Source organism: Magnolia sinica, chromosome 4 (assembly GCF_029962835.1).
Source record: "Magnolia sinica isolate HGM2019 chromosome 4, MsV1, whole genome shotgun sequence".
Taxonomy (NCBI): domain Eukaryota; kingdom Viridiplantae; phylum Streptophyta; class Magnoliopsida; order Magnoliales; family Magnoliaceae; genus Magnolia; species Magnolia sinica.
In genome coordinates, this window is record NC_080576.1 from 12,610,792 (window position 1) to 12,630,219 (window position 19,428).

The 19,428-nt window shown below is 39.4% G+C and overlaps 1 protein-coding gene across 5 annotated transcripts; it reads left to right on the forward strand.

The window, feature by feature from the left end:
* The first annotated feature begins 1,073 nt into the window (after window positions 1-1,073).
* On the forward strand, window positions 1,074-18,848 carry LOC131242467 (probable protein phosphatase 2C 12). Of its 5 annotated transcripts, none has more exons than XM_058241115.1 (10): window positions 1,075-1,237; window positions 1,765-2,094; window positions 4,016-4,187; window positions 5,136-5,289; window positions 5,373-5,436; window positions 14,150-14,257; window positions 16,027-16,152; window positions 16,244-16,479; window positions 17,273-17,472; window positions 18,100-18,848. In XM_058241115.1, exons 2-10 carry the CDS (start codon window positions 1,897-1,899, stop codon window positions 18,132-18,134), a joined length of 1,293 nt encoding a protein of 430 aa, XP_058097098.1. In that variant the 5' UTR covers window positions 1,075-1,237; window positions 1,765-1,896; the 3' UTR covers window positions 18,135-18,848. The 5 variants fall into 5 exon arrangements, with proteins under 5 accessions (XP_058097100.1, XP_058097098.1, XP_058097099.1 ...); XM_058241116.1 differs by having other exon boundaries at window positions 18,212-18,848; XM_058241114.1 differs by having other exon boundaries at window positions 1,077-1,237; window positions 18,251-18,848.
* The last annotated feature ends 580 nt before the right edge of the window (window positions 18,849-19,428 follow it).

Genomic DNA, 19,428 nt, shown 5'->3' on the forward strand with positions numbered 1-19,428 from the left:
GCTCGAGTGGGCTACACGAAAGGGAATGATGGAGGATAATAAGGCAAGGGCACCTACCCTAGATATTTCCAGGTGAAACGTGGGGTCCACCATTTTTTTTTTTTAAAATGTCATCTGACTGATTCATGGGTGAAGCCAACAAGGAGTAAGCTGCATGATATTAAAGCCACTAAAACTTTATGTGGACCACAAAAAAGTAATATACAAGTTTTAGGCGTGTCTATACATTGCTCCCTGTGGTGTGTCTAATATGAGTTTTTGATGGGTACCATTCTAAGGATGTACGGTGAAATTTCCCATTATAAACCGATTGACGGTTTGGTTTCAACATCCAGATAATGGATGGTCCCCACACGGCTCGAACGTACGGTGATTACCGTGCGTTGGAACGCATGTGCCCATTCCCCGGATTAAAAACTCGCGGACACTGTCCAAAGAAGCGAGTCGACTCGAGGAGCATATAATTCATCGTCAGCCAGGAAGCGGATTGCGTCCTGCGCTCGCCTGGACAGAAATCGGTCCAGGCAGGGGCACTGTGGGACCCACAGTGAAGTATAGGTTTTATCCACGCCGTTCATCAATTTTTTCAGATCGTTTTAGTTTAGGATCCAGAATCGAGTTATATCAAAGGATCAGGAGAACCACACCACAGGAAGCAGCGGTGATAATGACACCTACTGTTGAAACCTTCCTAGGGCCGACGGCGATGTTTATTTCCGATCCAAACTCTTCATAAGGTCACATAAAAATGGATGAAGTGAAAATACAAATCTCAGGTTGATCCAAAACTTCTGTAGCCCCCAAGAAATTTCCAATGGTAAGAGTTCGATCTGAACTGCGTGGTCCACTTGAATCTTAAATCTGCCTTATTTTTGGTTCCGCTTTATAAAATGATATGGAAAAATGGATGAACGGCATGGATAAAACCCATACATTACGGTGGGCCCAGTCGGCGCAGGACGCAATCCACTTTCCTGCCCGAAGCGCACGTTAGCTCGCCCCATGTGGAAATTAAATACGGAAAGAAAGAGCGGGCCCGTAGCGTCCGCTAAAATCCGGCTGCAATTCGGTGCGTGGTGGACACGTCCGCACACTAAGAGAAAAAGGTGCAGGCAGCGAAGCCGCCCTCCTATCTATCTCTCCCCCCACGAAATGAAAATCCTCTTTACCTGCGCCGGGATTCTCGTCTCCCTCTCCTAGCACACACCCCATTCTCTCCCTCTCTTTCACAGCTAGGGTACCAAATCCGACATCTCTCTCTCTCTCTCTCTCTCGTAACTGAAAATTTCAGTTTTTTTTTTTCCGTCTCTCTTTCAATTCCCTCTTTCTTCCTATTTTTTCGGCTACTGATTTTTTGATACCTTCAGCCATGAATTTTTATATATGTATTGTTAATTGCATTGACTTAATTCAGAGGAATTAGTCGCCGTCGAAACGTGTCTCCGTCTTGCTGTAATTCAGATCTCTATTGATCTCGACTCTCCTGATTCTGGATTCTTCTGAATTCTGTTTTTTTCTTTGTTTTTTCCTTTCTTTCTTTCTTTTAATGTGTCAGATAATATGCCATTTGATTTTGATTTGCATATTCAATTTTCTTCATCTGTAGAATTTTCCTTTTTTCTTGAATCTGGAAATCGAGAGAACGGAAAACTGTAGTTGAAAAGCATGAATATTCATGATTCTCGTTTGTGCGGCATCTGTTGATTAATTGCAAATTGTGAGTAAGTTGTGATTGGTTGCGTTTCCGTTCTTTGCTTGCAACAGGGGTCTTTTGATTTCTGCCGCACTTGAGCTGCGTGAGCATTCTTTTTCTATCTTTGATTGAGTTGGAATTGGAGGTATTCTAGAGGTGGGCCGCGATCCTGGATAAGGAATACTTTGGTGGTGTTTGGGAAAATGATGTCCACTAAGAGCGACCGCATGGTCCCTCTTGCAGTGCTGCTGAAGCGCGAGCTGACTAGTGAGAAGGTTGAGAACCCGGACATCCTTCACGGGCAGGCTAACCAGAGCAAGAAAGGCGAGGACTTCACATTACTGAAGATGGAATGCGAGAGGGTGCCTGGAGATGGAAGTACTACGTTCTCGGTTTTTGGGGTACATAGATTTTTATGCAGGATTTTGCCCTTTTTTCTGATTGCATTTCAGTGGGAAATTTTTAATCTATCGGTGGTCATTTCTTGTTTGGGAGGTAGTAGTTTGCATGCACTTACACAATCATGCATTGCAAAAAAGGAGAAAAAAAGCCTGTTTGCCACGTTTGGATGCACAAGTTAATTGAATTGTGACATTCAGTTGATTCAAGTGCAAAATGACAGTAAGATTTTTCCTAGCATAACTTGAGGAAGTAGCCTTAAACTACAGTTGTATTCTGCTCAGGTCGAACTTGTAAGCACTGCGCGGTTGCGATTTGGAGCCTGGACTCTCAATATGAATGCTAGGAAGGAAACTGCAAATTGGTATTTCTCCACTTTATTATAGTAATTGCAAATTCAACAGTGCATCCAACTGTACCCATTGTGCCTTTGTACAGTGGATGTGAATGCAGTTTTCCTGTTGCCACTGCACATCAAATAACATGCCCATGTTCATGATCCACCACTGCTCTGGTCCCTCAGTAGAACTTTATCCTTGTAAGGCTGGCGAAATGATGGTCTCCCTAGAGGAGCTGGACCAGGAAAAAAAATGTATTGTCAAAGGGGTGAGCAGTTGATGGGCTTTGATTATAACACTAGCTAAATGCATTTGGAAGTTATATATTTGCATTTGCTGTAGTGGTCATAGGCTGAAATGGCCACTGTGCTCAATTCAGTTCATTGCAGGATAGAGCTTACTTCCATTTTGAGATGGTTTCACAGACTTTCTCCGTTTCATATGTGGAATGGGTTTCCACACTTTCAAAACACAAGCAAATTCCAAATTCAAAAATGCTGCCGTTTAAATAGAGGGAAATGGCAATTTGCACCTCTATCCAAGCAAAAGCTTGTGACAGTGCCTTCGGATGCCTTTGATGGGAAGTGAAATTTTTTGGCTAGGGTGCTGTTGCAGAGACGGAACAGCATCTGGGTACCGTCCAAACAAATCCTCTCTGCACTTTGGAGCTGACACTTCCAATTTTAAACTATTTTACTCACAATGGGTCATAGATGTATGGCCCTCCTAAATGGCGAGAAGGGGCATCTGGCAACACCATGTATCTGTCCAAAAGAGGATTTTTTTTGCAATTAACAATTCTAAACCTAATGCCATGTAAGCAATCAAAAAGTCCTCTCTGGATATTTTCTTGGAGATCTCAACTACCTTAATGATTTTAAAGGGGCCCTCACCATGCCTTCCCCCAAGCAATGTTGGATCTCTTGGTTTACGTACTATTCTTCTTCCTTCAATAGTGTACCAGTTATACAGTAATTAATTGATTTAATTACGATTAAAATTTCATGAATGTGGATGGCTCAAACTTTGGTTGATTGACAATCCCACATTCAACTGAAAATTTCTGAATTTGGAGGGTTAGTCATTCAATTTATAGCATTTCGGAAAGTCTCGTCATCATCTAAGCCTTATCTCAATTAATTGGGGTCAGCACATTTTGGAAAGTCTAAATAACCTTGTTTTTTTATTTGTTATGAAACAGTTGTATTAAAATTAAATGAAGATATACTTGTTAATGGTTCCCTAAGATGTTTTTTTTGTTCTTCCTATTGATAATGGTTTCCTATGATATAGCTACAATTGTTTTAAATAGAAATGCAAATTATAAATTGCTGTTTCGCTGTCATTCTTCATCTATTTTAATACTTGTTTAGTAGACTTTATTTCTACCATCCTTTTTTATGAGTTGATGCAAACGATGGCAACCATTCTGCTGTTAATCTCATTGGTCCCTATTTTGGTAGTGGGTGGCAATCTCTCTGGGGCATACCCTACATCTTGTAGCTGTCTATTCTAAATGCATCACTCATTATGTTTTTGTATTTTAGTCCACTTACTCAAATTGCAACATCTTTTTCTGCTGCAGCTATTTGATGGACACAATGGGTCTGCCGCTGCCATATACACTAAAGAGAATCTCTTAGACAATGTTTTGGGTGCCATTCCTTCAGATCTTAGCAGGGATGAGTGGCTTGCAGCATTACCAAGGGCTTTGGTTGCAGGGTTCGTTAAAACAGATAAAGATTTTCAAGACAAAGGTACTAGTGTAGCATTAAGTGCATTGTTGTAGGCATGTATATGCAGTTATGCACGTGTTGTGCTTTATTTTCTCCAATCATATCATCCTTACATTTGTCAATTTAGCAGCTCTCACCAGGGAATTTTGCCTACTCCTGATTCAAATGTGTCTTTGTTTATTTAACTATCTCAAATGTCTATACTAATTTTTTTTTTTTTTTAAAAATTATTATCTTTTTGCTAAGCTTGTTGTTGATGGACTGAAGTTTATTTTTCTCCATCTTGCTTGATTATGCTGGAGAGAAATATTTCAATGATTTTCAATGCTCTTATCAGATGGCCAGTCCTTTCTGCTTCCCCTTCCATGCAACTTTCCAGTTATAAAAATTCTGAAACTTTGGACTCAGCCAAGTGAGTTGGGAAAGGATGCAACTTGTTGGAGTCTGATTTAGCTGAACATTGGTAGACCTATAACAATCATTTGACAACTTGGTTCTTGGTTTATTTAGAAATGCACAAGCCATACAGCTCTGAATGATATTGCCCATCTCATGCCATTGGACTGTTGAATCTCATTTGGTACCTCTCAGCGCTCCTTTTCCAAATGATAGGCTATTGGGAACTTCAGTTCAAAAATATAACAATTAGGAGCCTCCTTGTTGTTTGTTGATCCCTCTCTCTGGAGTCTGGATTAATGAGTCCTTTTGTTTGTTGATACCTCTCTCTGGAGTCTGGATTAATGAGTCCTTTTGTTTGTTGATACCTCTCTCTGGAGTCTGGACTGATAAAAAGTTTCACATGCTATAGTTAATTTTATTAGTCATTCTACCTTAATTTTCTCTTGCACTCTCCTTTAGAAAAAAAAAGTTCTCTTGCATTTTCCATGCATTCGTAATGGTCGTCTGCTGTCATTAAACTGGGAGCTATATGTGCTTTCGGATAGTTCATTACCTTTATTTGTTTTTCAGCGCAATGTTCAGGAACAACTGTCACCTTTGTGATAATAGATGGATGGGTTGTAACCGTAGCATCAGTTGGTGATTCACTATGCGTACTCGAATCTGCTGAAGGCGCAGTTTATTCTTTATCAGCTGATCATAGGTTGGAAGCCAATGAAGAAGAGTAAGTTTTGGTTCTTATTACTCTGGTACTTCACTCCTAATATTTTTTACTCTCTGAGGTGTTTATTCCATGTAACCCCACAGGAGGGACCGGATAACTGCAAGTGGGGGTGAGGTCGGTAGACTAAATATTGTCGGTGGTGCAGAGGTATGTTCTTCTGCGTGTTTGGTTGGCTGTATTTGTTGACATTGAAGCAGTTGAATGTCATCATCATTACCGTCATCATGTAAAGCCTTAATTGGGATCGTCTAAGCAGTTGCATTTAATATGTTCCTGAAAACTTCCTGTGGGTAGTTGAGTTTTTATAGATTTTGACTATTTAACCGACTCTAGTTACTATGTTGTCTTTCATCACCGTCATTGTCGTCACCATCATGATCATCATAATAATAATCTTTCTCCAGCAATTGGGAGTCGGCTTTATAGGAAAAATGCTACACGAACGACTGCCCACCAGAGTGAACCTTTCTTTTTTACCCAGGCTCCTCTTGGTAGTTGGAACCATCCATGGCAAAGGGACATGTAGATACCACTCAAACATTGGCATATTCCCACCCTAATTTTGAATATGCAGTCGTTCTTATGTTATCAAGAAATCTATTTTGAATCTGAACACGAGGGAGCTAACGCTCCCATATATTAAAAATATTGCTGATAGCTACGACATTGTCCTTACAGTGTGAATAAAACACGTAAAGGGATGAGCATGAGGTGGACTATTTGAGTCCTCATTTTGGAGTTTTACATGTAAGGAAACTATAGAGATACGGGTGAGCCCACACTTTCGTATGTTGTTCAAGGTCTTAAAAAATGGCTACAGTCTGGTCATTGTGGTTGTATCGTATCCCTATTAGTCACTCGTAACATGCGGTACGGAGTGAAACTGTCTCAAAAAAAGGAAAAAAAAAAAAAGAGCATTGGCCAATACCCGACACTAGTGTTTGAAATATTGGTGTCGTGTTACATATTGGTTATCGTACGGGATAATATCGTTTCTATTGGGTAATTTATCACACTCCTTGGGAAACATGGGGGAACATTGGGAAAATGGTTGAATTTTTCAATGAAACTTCAAGTATTGTTAAAAAAGACCTTAATACATACTTTTAAATCATAACATCTCAAGAAAGAAGTGCACATAATAGGTTTCCTTTGTATAGGGTCCTAAGCTATGTGTTGTCTAACTGAACTAATGCAATTGTATTCATAACATTTAGAGTGTATGTGATAATCATTTTACCAAACACTGCTAAATACTTCAAAATTAGTCTCAATCGACAATTGGTTGAAGGGAAATTTTAAAAATATATATATATTTTTATTATGTTTTAATTAAAAAATGATTTTTATTGTTCAAAAATTGACAAGGACTTAACAAATCAGTAGATCAGCCATCATACATGCTTGATTTCATGTTTGGAGTGCAACATTGCAAGCAATTTGGGATAAATTGCGAAATTTTTGAAATTTCCCCAAATCGGACTACCTACGCTCAAATTTTGAAATTAGAGTGTATGTAATGTTCATTTCATCAAATGCTCCTACATACTTCGAAATTAGTTTCAATTGATAGCTGGTTGAAGAAAAAAAAAACGAAAAAAACATGTAGAACATGAAGATCCAATGAATATCGAAATCAAAACTCCAACTCTATGATTTTTCATGCAAAACATGAAGAACCAATAGATTTATAACCATTTAACACTGATTTAACATAATTTCAACAAAAAAAAAAAAGGATCAAAAATTGAAGATGCTCAACGGATCGAGCATATGGGATATATCAACACTACCTATATGTTTCGTATCGCATAGGTGGGATACAAGATATATCGTGGGATATATCAGCCAATATCGTTGATATTTAAGACATTGTCGGTGTTTGAAATATCGGTATTATGTTACGTGTTACACCCTTGAGATACAGATACGTATCGGTTATCACACGGGATATATCGTTTGCATCGAGTAATTAATCGCACTTTTTGGAAAACATTGGGAAAATGGTTGAATTTTTCAATGAAACTTCAAGGATTATTAAAAAACACCTTAATACACACTTTTAAATCATAACTTCTCAAAAAGAAGTGGACATAATAGGTTTCTTTTGTATAGGTCTAAGTTATGCACTGTCTGACTAAACTAATGCAACTATATTCAAATTGAATGCATAACATTTAGAGTGTATGTGATGATTATTTCATCAAACACTACTAAATACTTTGAAATTGGTCTTAATTGATATTTGGATGGAAGGGAGATTTTGAAGAAAAAAATATTAATAATATTTTATTAATTAATAATTAATAATTATTTTATTATTTGAAAATTGACAAGGACTTAACTAATCAGTAGATCAACCCTCATACATGCTTGATTTCATGTTTGGAGTGCAACATTTTAAGCAATTTGGGAGAAATTGAGAATTTTTGAATTTTTCCCAAATTGGATCACCTACACTCAAATTTTGAAATTAGAGTGTATGTGATGATAATTTCAACAACTACTCCTAAATACTTCGAAATTAGCCTCAATTTGACTGTTGGTTAAAGGAAAATTTTGAAAAAAACATGAAGAACCAATGGATATCGAAATCAAAGCTCCAACTCCATGATTTTTTATGCAAAACATAAAGAACCAATGGATTTGTAACCATTCAACACTGATTTAACATAATAATTTAAAAAAAAAAAAAGATCAGAAATTGAAAATGCTCACTGGATTGAACACGTGGGATGTATCGGCACTACCTATGTGTTTCATATCACGCAGGTGGGATACATGACATTGTGGGATATATCGGCTGATATCGTCGATATTTAAAACATCGTGGCCAGCAATGGGTACCTAATAGACCCAACCTGACTTTAATTGGGGTCTCGATCCAATTAACTGAAGCATACCTGACCCAATCTACTTTTCACTAGGCCCAAGATGGTGGACTTGGACCCAACTAGACCCGTCCTTTAAGTGGCACCTACATGTAACAAAATAAGTTTTGCTAAGTCACCCGCATGTAATAGCTCTCATTTAAGTGGCACACGTATGTGGTATCGAGTCCTTCCATTCAAGTGGTTAATCATGTAAATGCTTGTATTTGGCGTGGACCTCGACCAAGTAGACCTGACGACATGAAACCAAGTTCCAAAGACGGTACCCAAATCCAATTGGATCCAAGTCCGGTTCAAGGAGAGAGAGAGAGAGAGAGAGAGAGAGAGGAACCTGACATTGATCAACCTAGGCCTAGGAACTCTAGGGACCCTACCCGTTGATAGCCCTATAGATTTTTTAATTAGATGTCACATGGAATAATCCTTTTTTGACCAGCAATAGCAATTTGTTAAAAGAAAATCCCATAGGCCATGGTTACAACCCTTAAGGGGAGCCACAAGCTTAAGCAGTTTTCATTAAGATATCTAGCCGCTACCTATAAATCTTCTCTCTTGCAACTTGAGAAGTCCTTTGAGGCCCTCATCCAAGCACGAACACAGCTCCTCACTCTCTTAATAACTTAAGGGACTAATTCGCTTCTAATGTTAAAAAGACTTATTTCTTTCCTCCCACTACCAAGGAATTGCTAAGAAAGACGAGTTCCAAACCACTGAGCCCTTGCCACCTTTATCCCAGCCAGTCAAACCTTTCATCTTGGCTTGCATTAGACATTGACCATGCTACTCCAAATTGATTGCACTAGACCACCCCCACATAGTTGAAGTAGACAAGCAATGAAGAAGTAAGTGGCCATGCTTTCTACATCCCTTGCGCAAATACTACAACCATTATGGCACAACCGGCTGATCAGAAGGATCCACCCAAATGTAGACACCTTCACCTAAGCACAAGAATCACGAGCAAAGCAAAACAATAACTAGAAAATTTCATTCATTTCCAAGGTACCTTAATACTACTCATGATGGGCCCTGAAATAAGTTTTGAGACTTACAAATAAGGAAGATTTATGATGTCATTGACAACTAATTACTTGTTAAAAAATGAAAAAGTATTAAAGAGATGCATAAGGGATAAGAATGCAATTAAGAAGATTTGACTGATTGATTATTGAATAGCTAGCTGATTCATTTTGTTAGACAACCACCTACCTAAATAGGAAGTTTGGGCCTACTTATTGATGGGCCGGCTGTGGGGCTTGATTCGGGGCTTAGCCCATTGATTGTGGACCCAACTCAACCTGCATAAGTCCTCTTCGGCTTGAAAGAACTTGACTCCAGTGAGTTGATGGCCCAGTATTGCTCATAGAGGTTAGGATTTAGGCACTATAAGTCTGTAGCTATGATCCATATAGCATCGGAGAGAGGTGGTCCTTGTCAATCGACGATAAGCTTCTGATAACCACCTTCGTGCATGCAGACAATCCGGTCTTCGAGAACATCAACAATTGTATCTGTAGGTAGCAAAATTGTCGGAAGCATAATGGCTTGTTCTTCAATACCATTGTTAGTATAGCGCCCACGATAGATGAAAAGATCTTCTACATTGAAAGTAGGACTAATAGTTAAATCTAGTGGGAGATCTAAAATATAAGCATTAACACCATTCTTCTTTAAGATTTTGAATAGTTTTGTATTGTGAGGATGGAGTTTCTTCGAGGTACCGGGGGGCAACCATTCAAGACGAATACGAGCCATAACCATTTCACATTCCTCAAATTCAATAAAACGACGTCTTGTATTTGCATGTTCTTTATAGCTTTCATTACTTGTGGTGATAATGCATTGAACTCCGTCATGCACTTGCTCCATATGGCAGATGAAGTCATCAGCTTTGGTGCTTAGTTTCGACTCTATGGATAGAGAAACCGAATCGATTGAAAGACGCGGTCATATACCAATTATTGCTTTAAAAAGTGACATCCATGTGGACTTGTTGACTGAGTTATTATAGGCAGATTCAACCATGGATATTACCAGATCCCATGTAGCTATATGATTGCGAACAAGGCACCGTAATAACTTGCCCAAGCTACGGTTGACCACTTTTGTTTGACCATCAGTCTGAGTGTGGTAGGCACTAGAGAACAAAAGCTTGGTTTTTGTTGTTGTCCAAAGAGTTTTCCAGAAATAACTTATGAACTTGGTATCACAATCTGAAATAATTGTCTTCGAAAGCCCATGAAGACGAACCTGTTGAAAAAATAATTGAGCAATCTTGAGAGCATCTGCTATATTCGAGCATGGTATGAAATGAGCCATCTTTGAAAATCAGTCTGCCACCACAAATACTGAATCAACTTTCTAGACGGTCTTTGGCAAACCCAGGACGAAGTCCATGTTGAGATATTACCACTGAGCATGTGGTATCAACGATGGTTAATATAATTCACGAAATATGATTTTAGGCGAGGCCAAAAGTATTTATCTCCAATGAGGACTTGGGTCTTATCACGGCCTAAGCGACCATTACACCCACTGGCGTATAACTCCCTCACAACATACTCGCAGATGGACATATTGGGTGAGCAAAGTTGCGTCCCTCGGAATAAGTAACCATCATGCATGCTGAAATGTGGGTGTCTCGCATGGTCTCCACTAAGAATGCTTGTATAAATACATCTGAAATCTTTTCGTCAGCACACTCACATCGTATCTCTTCGAATTCCGAAACAATGATAGGCATCAATGACAATAAATGCACGTGTGGGATCAATGCATTAACAACCTGATTGTCCTTGCCAACCTTGTGATGGATGACAAAGGAGAATTTCTGAAGGTAACCGCTCCACTTGACACAGCGAGTACTCATCTTTTGTTGAGAGTTCAGATACTTGAGTACTTCATGATCAAAGTATAGGACGAATTCCTTGCCACCAAGTAGTGACGCCAATGTTATAGAATCTGAACAACAAGATAAAACTCCAAGTTATAAGTAGAGTATTGCTGCTTCACATTGGAGAGCTTTTCGTTGAAGAAAGCTATTGGATGGCGCTCCTGGCTGAAAACTCCACCAATACCGATATTGGAAGCATCATAACTCACCTCAAATATCTTCTCAAAGTTTGAAATGTGCAAAACTGAAGCTCTGATCGTCTTGCATTAGATCCTATCAAATGCTCTTGTTGCTACACTTGTCCATTGAAACTGTCTCTGTTTCATGCAATCGGTAATTTAGGCCATGATGCTGCTGAAGTTTTGCACAAAATGACTGTAAAATGTGGCGAGGTCATAGAAACTACAAACTTCAGAGATAGTGGTAGGTATCAGCCAATCAGCAATGGCTTTTACCTTGGCAGAGTCCACTTCTATCCTTATGACAAGATAGCGTGCCTTAAGAAAACCACTTAAGTACTCATACAGGTGTACTTTTTAAGGTTGATGTAGAAGCGCTCACGGCGAAAGATTACAAAGATAAGACGTTGTTGGTTGAGGTGCTCCTTCATGGACTTAACTGTATTAAAGAATGTTGATAAAGTAGACAACGACAAACTTATCAATAAAAGAGTGTAACAACTGGGTTATGTGTGCATGAAAGTTCATGCATGTTTATGATATTGAATTGCATATTCAGCCACTCGTAGAGATTGTCCTTCGTTTTGAATGCCATCTTCCACTCGTTACCAGGTCGGATGTTGATCTGGTGGTATCCATTGCAAAGATCAATCTTGGAGAAGACGCTACACCTGGCATCAAGCCCAGCAAATTATTAAACCAAGCAATGAGAAGCTATACTTCATTGTGATGTTATTAATAGCCCGACTGTCTACACACATACGCCAACTCTCAACCTTCTTGGAGGTAAAAAGGGCTGGCACAACACATGGGCTAAGAGTCTCTTGGAGGTGTCTCTTTTTTAGTAACTTATAAACTTGACGCTTCAACTCAGGATAGGTCAACTGGAATAGGGCTGATTTTTAATGGGGTGGGGGGGTTTAATAGGTTGGGATAGGGCTGATTTTTTGGGCTTTTAACGGACTGGAATATGGCTGATTTTTTGGACTTATAATGGGCTGGAAAGGGGCTTCTTTTTTTGGGGGCTTATAATGAGTTAGAATGGGGGGCTGATTTTGGGCGTTTTAATTGGCTGGAATATGGCTGATTTTTTTTTTTGGATTTTAATGGGTTGGAATAGCACTAAATTTTAGGAGTTTTAATGGGGATGGAATATGCTGATTTTTGGGTTGTTATTGGGCTGGATTTTAGAAGGTAGATTGGCTACCAAAATTTCAGCAGTCTCCCCCTTGTCAATTGGACTTTTGGGCTTTGTAAAAGAAAAGAAAAAAGTGAATTGGGGTAGGAGGGATAGATGCAATAAAGATAATAAAGGAAAAGATGCAGATTTTATGATTAAAGAACCTGAAACACCAATATCGAGTGTTATTTATCCAGGACTTCAACATTCCAGCCCTTGTAACCCACTCTAATACAAACTAGCGCAACCAGCTAATGAGAAGGATCCAAACGTAGGTACCTTCAACTAAGCACAAGAATCACAAGTAAAGCAAAACGATAAGTAATAAATTTCATTCATTTTCAAGGTGCCTTAATACTACCCATGCTAGACCCTTAAATAAGCTTTCAGGTGTACATTGATAACCAATGACTTATTACAAAAATGGAAAAGTAATAAAAAGATGCCTAAGGGATAAGAATGCAATTAAGAAGATTCGACTAATTGATTATTGCATAACTAGCTTATTGGTTTTGCTAGCTAGCTACGTAAATAGGAGCCTTGGGCTCCTTATTGATGAGCCAGTTGTGGGCTTGTGCTTAATGTGCCTGGGCCTGGCCCATGGATTGTGGGCCCAGTTCAGCCCGCATCATATTCACAATTATAGAGGGTTGTTAACAGATATCTTGGACTGTAGGTACTTGATGGACCCAACCCGATTTTAATGAGTATAGTCTCAATTCTTCATGTCAATTTACAAACTGGGTCTAAGTCCACTATTTTGGGCGCGGTGAAAAATTGGGTCTGGTTAAGTTCTATTGGGTCCAATGTCTTGGACCCTAATAAAATCAGGTTTGGGTTGGGCCTACCTAGTTTTAATATTAATATTATTATATATTAAATATTCTAGCAATTGGAATGAGGATTGCTATTAATTTCATCATTTAAAAAAATGAGGATTGTTATGCCACGCACATGTAAACAAGCCTATTTACACCACGCATGTGTCAAAGCGCGGTCCATCCATCCACCCATTGGACCCAACCATGTAAAATGCCCTTATTTCACTTGGACCTCCAAACCTTACTCAAAACCAAGGTGCAAATACCTAATGGCTACCCGACCATTACTTAAACCTGATCAGACTTGGGTCCGGGTCCTCAAAAATGAGACTGGAGCCAGGAAGACCCAAACCCAACCAACCTTGTTTCATAGAAAGGATGGATTTCCAAACCCCAGAACTTCTATAAGACACTAACGAGGAAGTGCCCCTGATATTGTCCGAGACCCATGCTTTACCAGAATCATTGTTTTCAATAGCACTCCATTGTTTTCCCAGATCTTCACAACCACTTGCTCAATAGCACAAGGTTCATGGCTCTTAAAGCTTTAAGTTCAAGTCCTCCCCACTTTACTGGTTTGCACACCTTCCATTCTGCAAGATATTTTCTGTGCATTTCCTTCTTCCAATTCCAAAAAAAGTCACGCAGAATATACTTAAATGGATTTCAAGACGGTACTTGTGCAACATTTTTTTCTTGTGTGTGCCATTTTTTGGTTTAGGACCATTTACTGTTAAAAACTACTTTAGGAGTAACTTTCTGATATTCTCCTCCTTTGAAGTTTCCTATGATGGGTAGATGTACTTTTTTTAAATCAGGATTATAATGATATTTGTCCTTAATTTGGCAATACTAGATCTAAGAATTGGTATCAATTGTTGGCTTTTGTTTTTCAGATTGGCCCTCTGAGATGTTGGCCAGGAGGCTTGTGCCTTTCAAGATCTATCGGAGATATGGATGTTGGCGAATTCATTGTTCCTATCCCCCATGTAAAGCAAGTGAAGGTGTGCTAATATTCAGTCTTTGTCATATGTCAAATGAAAAATTGGCGGTACACATATTAGTCTTTCCATTTGTGCGCTGCCTCATCATGGGTGGGATATGAATGCTCTATGTTGTGCAACTTGTGCATATATTATTGTTCGTTTCAGCATTAAGGCTTAAATGGGACTTGAGTTGAATGTGCTGCTCAATATACTCTCGCTAGCCCTCCAAGCACACTCATAAAACCTAATCATCAAAAATGCTTTGTATTGCCATTATTACTAGATTTCTAACTGAAGCTTTAGAATCGGCCATCTCATTGTTATGTCTATGATTATTTTTAAAAAATATTTGATCCAAGTAATTTCTCAATGGCCAAAGAAAAATTGTAAATATCAGTATAAAACCCCTAAAATTACCAGTATAAAGGAAGGCTTTATTCTTGACATCACCACAAGGTCCTTATTGAAGACTCTTCCTGAAGGCATTTAACATGATTCTATTCACCATTCATCATATCTTTCCTGATTAACTCTCGCTCCCTCCCTCCCTCCCTCCCTCCCTCTCGGTGTTGACCAGTTATACCCAAAAGCTAACACAACTCATAGTCGATAACCATTCGTTCATTTAGGAAACCAAATGAATGGATAAAGTTCGTTAAAGTTCAAATATTTACTTACTCCTTCCATACTTCACTTTTTTAAGATGCAATGACAAATGAAAGAACTTATCTTGATTGCTTTACTGACTCTCAAACCCCCTGGTAACACTTTTTGACTCATCATTCGAACTAGAAAATTGAGGTGATAGTTTAACAATAAGTGGGTCTATTATGAAATTATGATGAATGAAATATGATCCAATGATCTCTAGTTAAAAAGAATTTTGGAGTGCGTTAGCTTCAGACTTGGTTAAGGGGTTCAATGTTTTATCCAAAAGTGGCCCAAGCAAAGTGAAGATCATGAGTAAATGCTCCATGCTATAGATCTGTGTAAGCTCAAGTTTGATGGGTCTTCTATAGGTAATCCAAAAGGTTGTGGCATGTGTGGGGTGTTGAGAAATGATCAGGTTGTCATTCATTTATACTTTTCTGGTCCATGTGGTTGAGCTGAAGCATTTGAAGATGAAGTAAAGGCCCTTAAAGCTCTTATAATCTTTGTTAGGAACTTTAGAGGAGAGTTGGCGGTGGAAGGAGACTCATCGAATGTTATCACCTGTACTAACTCACAAAATTCCATCACATGGAATATAACGTTTGTGTTCCATGAAGTCTGGGGCATTGCTCCAGGCTAGATATTTTGTTACATATGTTGGCAACGAATCAAATTCTATCACTGATCTATTGTTAAAAGCAACCGCCCAACCAAAAAAAAAAAGGAAACATGCTAACAAAAATCTAGCATGTAGCTTGAGTCGATTGGCTCAGGTAATCTCTGAAAATTTCACTGTGATGCAGATTATTTATGCTCAGCGGCGTCATCTAGCAATGCATGCTCTAGACATCGACCATTCATAAATTCCCCTTAGTGGGTAGCAGGCCTATTGTGCTGACTTTTTCTGATCTCCCATGTAAAAGCCATTGCCAATTTTTTTTGAGGAGGCTAAGTTGATGATGATGTTCATAAAATAAAATCACCAAGTGCCAAGTCATCAGTTCCTTTCTAATTATGTCAGTTTTTTTTAAATCTTGGGAGTTGCATGAAATTGTTTCTTGATGTGGGTTGTTTGGAAGATTTTTATAGTTTTCACTTCTTTTCTCATGTAAATGCTAATCCTGTTATTTTCACAGCTGTCTACTGCTGGAGGTCGACTTATCATCTCAAGTGATGGGGTTTGGGATGCAGTGACTCCTGAAATGGCAGTAAACTGTTGCCGTGGGTTGCCGGCAGATGTCGCAGCTGCTCAAATTGTCAAAGTAATATAATCTGAGCTGAGTTCCTAAATGTACTGACGACATTGCAGTTACTGATAACTGTTGGGTCTCATCCCTTGTAATCCATTTTCAGGAAGCTTTGCAGCACAAGGGACTTCGAGATGATACCACCTGCATTGTGGTAGATATATTGCCACCAGAGAAGATAACCCCTCCCGTTCCAGCACCAAAGAAGCAGGGAAAGGGTGTGTTCAAATCAATGTTTCGGAAAAAGTGTTCCGAATCTTCATCTAGTTCAGATAGAGAATTTTGTGACCCAGACATGGTGGAAGAAATATTTGAAGAAGGATCTGCTGTGCTTGCCAAAAGGTTTGTAATTTCTAGTGGAAAACATTCAAATCTGATTCTTTCCACGTCATGTTGTGTAACTGCATTGAAGCTTTTGCCTTTAGATTTTGGAGAATCTGACAATAGAATCATCTATTTTTTAGTTTGCTTGTTTGTTTTATGGTTCTTATCTGTTCTAGAGGTGATATAGCGCATCTAGGTTTCATGTTATCAACAAGGTATTCCATAACAGTAACAGTGGTCCTAACATCCACTGCCATTGGCATTATAATGCATGCCATTACAGACTCTCTTTCTGTTCTTTTTCTTTTCTCTTTTGAAAAAGAACCTGTGTCGGCCCATAACAAACTGTTACGTGGCTGTTATGGGCCATTTTTTAGCTGGATCCAGTGTTGTCCAACACCATTCAGTACCAGTATGGACCTGACAACTGAGAAGATTGGTAAATGGGTCGACGAATCTGAACTGTTACCATGGATGGTTTCATTGGTAAATAAAAAAATAAAAAAATCAGTGGTTTTCTGCTTCTAACCATTTGATCTATGGAGTTCCGATGGACCATTGCACTAAACTCATTTGTCCCTCCAAAAAATTGGGTGAGTCATGAGATATGAACTTCCAACTGTGCCGTCACTCGTCCAAGAGTTGTTCCACTACTTGAACACTCCAGATCCACTGGCATGCCATGCCCACCATCCACCAGCTTGCTGAGTTGGTACATAATGGTATTGGACATGCACTGGATCATGAACCATTTATCTAAATGCTTTTGTGGCTATTTGTCATAAACATGAATTATTGTCGTGTATTGCAGGTTAGAAATAGAGTATCCATTGTCCAACATGTTCAAGCTGTTCATATGTGCGGTTTGTCAGGCAGAGATGAAATCCGGAGAAGGCATTTCAGTGCACGCTGGTTCATCACGTCCTGGAAGATTGCGTCCCTGGGACGGTCCTTTCCTCTGCTTAAGCTGCCAAGCAAAGAAAGAAGCCATGGAAGGGAAAAGGCCACAAGGTATCACATTCTTACACAAGACTACTTAAGATAAATGATCGGGTACTGCTCTGAACCATAAGCTTACCACACACTACATTTTTTCCCTGCCACACCATATTTTAGAACATCCAATCCATTTCAAAAAATATATATTTTAGAACGTCCAATCATTGCAAAAGATCAGCTCCATCATGAAGATCATCTAACATGAAAATAAAGCTGATTATTAATGATGTTGGGCAACCCCTGTATGTTGGGTCAGATCATCAGTTGTCCATTCATTTTGATGGTATGGCCCGCCTTGTGATTGGATTGACCTGATTTTCATGTCAGTGATACTCATGATGTGGCCAACCTTTTGCATAGCATGGATGCCCTGTGCATGTGGCATGTTGGCAAGAAGGGATGTGTGGTACGTTAGGTTTACGGTATTGGAGTCAGTGCCTGATTATTTCTCCTATTTAAATGGGCATTATGATGCTCCATTGAAAGCAGTGGCACCTTTTTATAGCCTTTGGTAATCTAATAAAATATTCATCTGTCGGGCCCCATCATAGAATGGTCCCTGCTGCAATCTCCCTTAACAAATGATTGCAGCCATCAGATTAAAATGGGCAATTACGACTAATGGTCCACCTTTAACAGGGTTTCTATCCGCAATGGTGCCACCATTTGCATGATTTGGATCATCAAAGCGGTGTAGCAAATGCTCAACAGAATAATGTATACTTATCTTATCCAATCTTGGGATGTGCAGACCTGTAGATTTCACTTTTACTTCTCATTCTAAATCCAGATGCTGCATCGAGACACAGTAGTGGAAGTGAGTAGCCTTTTCCATCAGTGGCGTCATCATGATCTCACATGTATCTTGGCACTAACTTAAGTTTCAGAGCTGAGCACTATGGGAAATTCAAGGCTCATCTCATCGTCCCTGTTCACAAATGGCCGGTTTGAGCATTGTGAACCCATTCTGACATTCTAATCCAAGGCCAAATCAGGCAGAACCACATCTACCCATTTGCCCATTTGCAGATCTCTTCTTGTTTCCTGCTTCGAGTCAAAAGACCAGAGTCGGAGCTTGGTTCAATCCAAAAGCTGCATTCTTTGGGGGAGAGTGATGCATCCGTTTTCCATTGCAAGGATTTGTGGGGCCAGAGAAGTCTGTAGATAACTACTACTCTTCACTGGCTGTGCTGCCATTTTACACAGATCATTTATGTGGAGGTACAGTTGAAAGCAGCGTCCATTGATTGTAATATTTCCAATATGAAAAATGTGGGGGGTAATTTGTTGGTTTGTCATGAAAAAAGGGGAGGCGGAAGCTTGAATCCCGGATTGCAGCAAACTTGCTGAACTGTCCATGTCATTTTTTATTTAAAATTTTTTTTTTTCCTGTTGTCGGCTACCAAGTTAAGAAAAGAACCATCTACACCTGCATGTGAAAGGCCTAGGATATTACATTACAGTCAAGGTTGAAGGAAGAGCAATTGGGTGCTTGTGCTGGCCCATCATGATTCAGGGGCTGAACTATAGGTTCGTCACTCAAAAGCCGCCTGAATTTTGAGCACTGATTTCAGTGGGACCCAGGCCACTGTTTTTAATGTGTTAGGCTTAATCTCACTGGCTAACCCATTCCATTTTCATCCTGTGAGGATAATTATAGGGAGTCTCTGAATTCTTTCCTCTACCACCTAAATTCATCTTCTACCGTTTCATGCAGCGATGGTATCCTGAACCAATTACTATAGCATAACCTCTGCCTTTGCACAAGAGCCTTAGGGCCTGTTTGGCCAGACCGATCCCACGGTATTAGGAGGGATGGGAACGAGATATCCTGGGATATGCATGACGAGCCAAACAGACCCGGTGAACTTGTCCCGGTATATAAGTAATCCCATGGATCTTAAGGGCCCATTTGGCCAGGTGGATTGGAAGGGATTGAATGGTATTAGGGTGGATGGCATGGATTTC

Bases quoted from the DNA above. Each gene is read 5' to 3' on its own strand.
- LOC131242467 (XM_058241115.1), top strand. From the start codon at position 1,897: ATGATGTCCACTAAGAGCGACCGCATGGTCCCTCTTGCAGTGCTGCTG. The intron at 4,188-5,135 runs GTACTAGTGTAG...TTTGTTTTTCAG, and splicing joins TAAAGATTTTCAAGACAAAG to CGCAATGTTCAGGAACAACT. The intron at 16,480-17,272 runs GTTTGTAATTTC...CGTGTATTGCAG, and splicing joins TCTGCTGTGCTTGCCAAAAG to GTTAGAAATAGAGTATCCAT.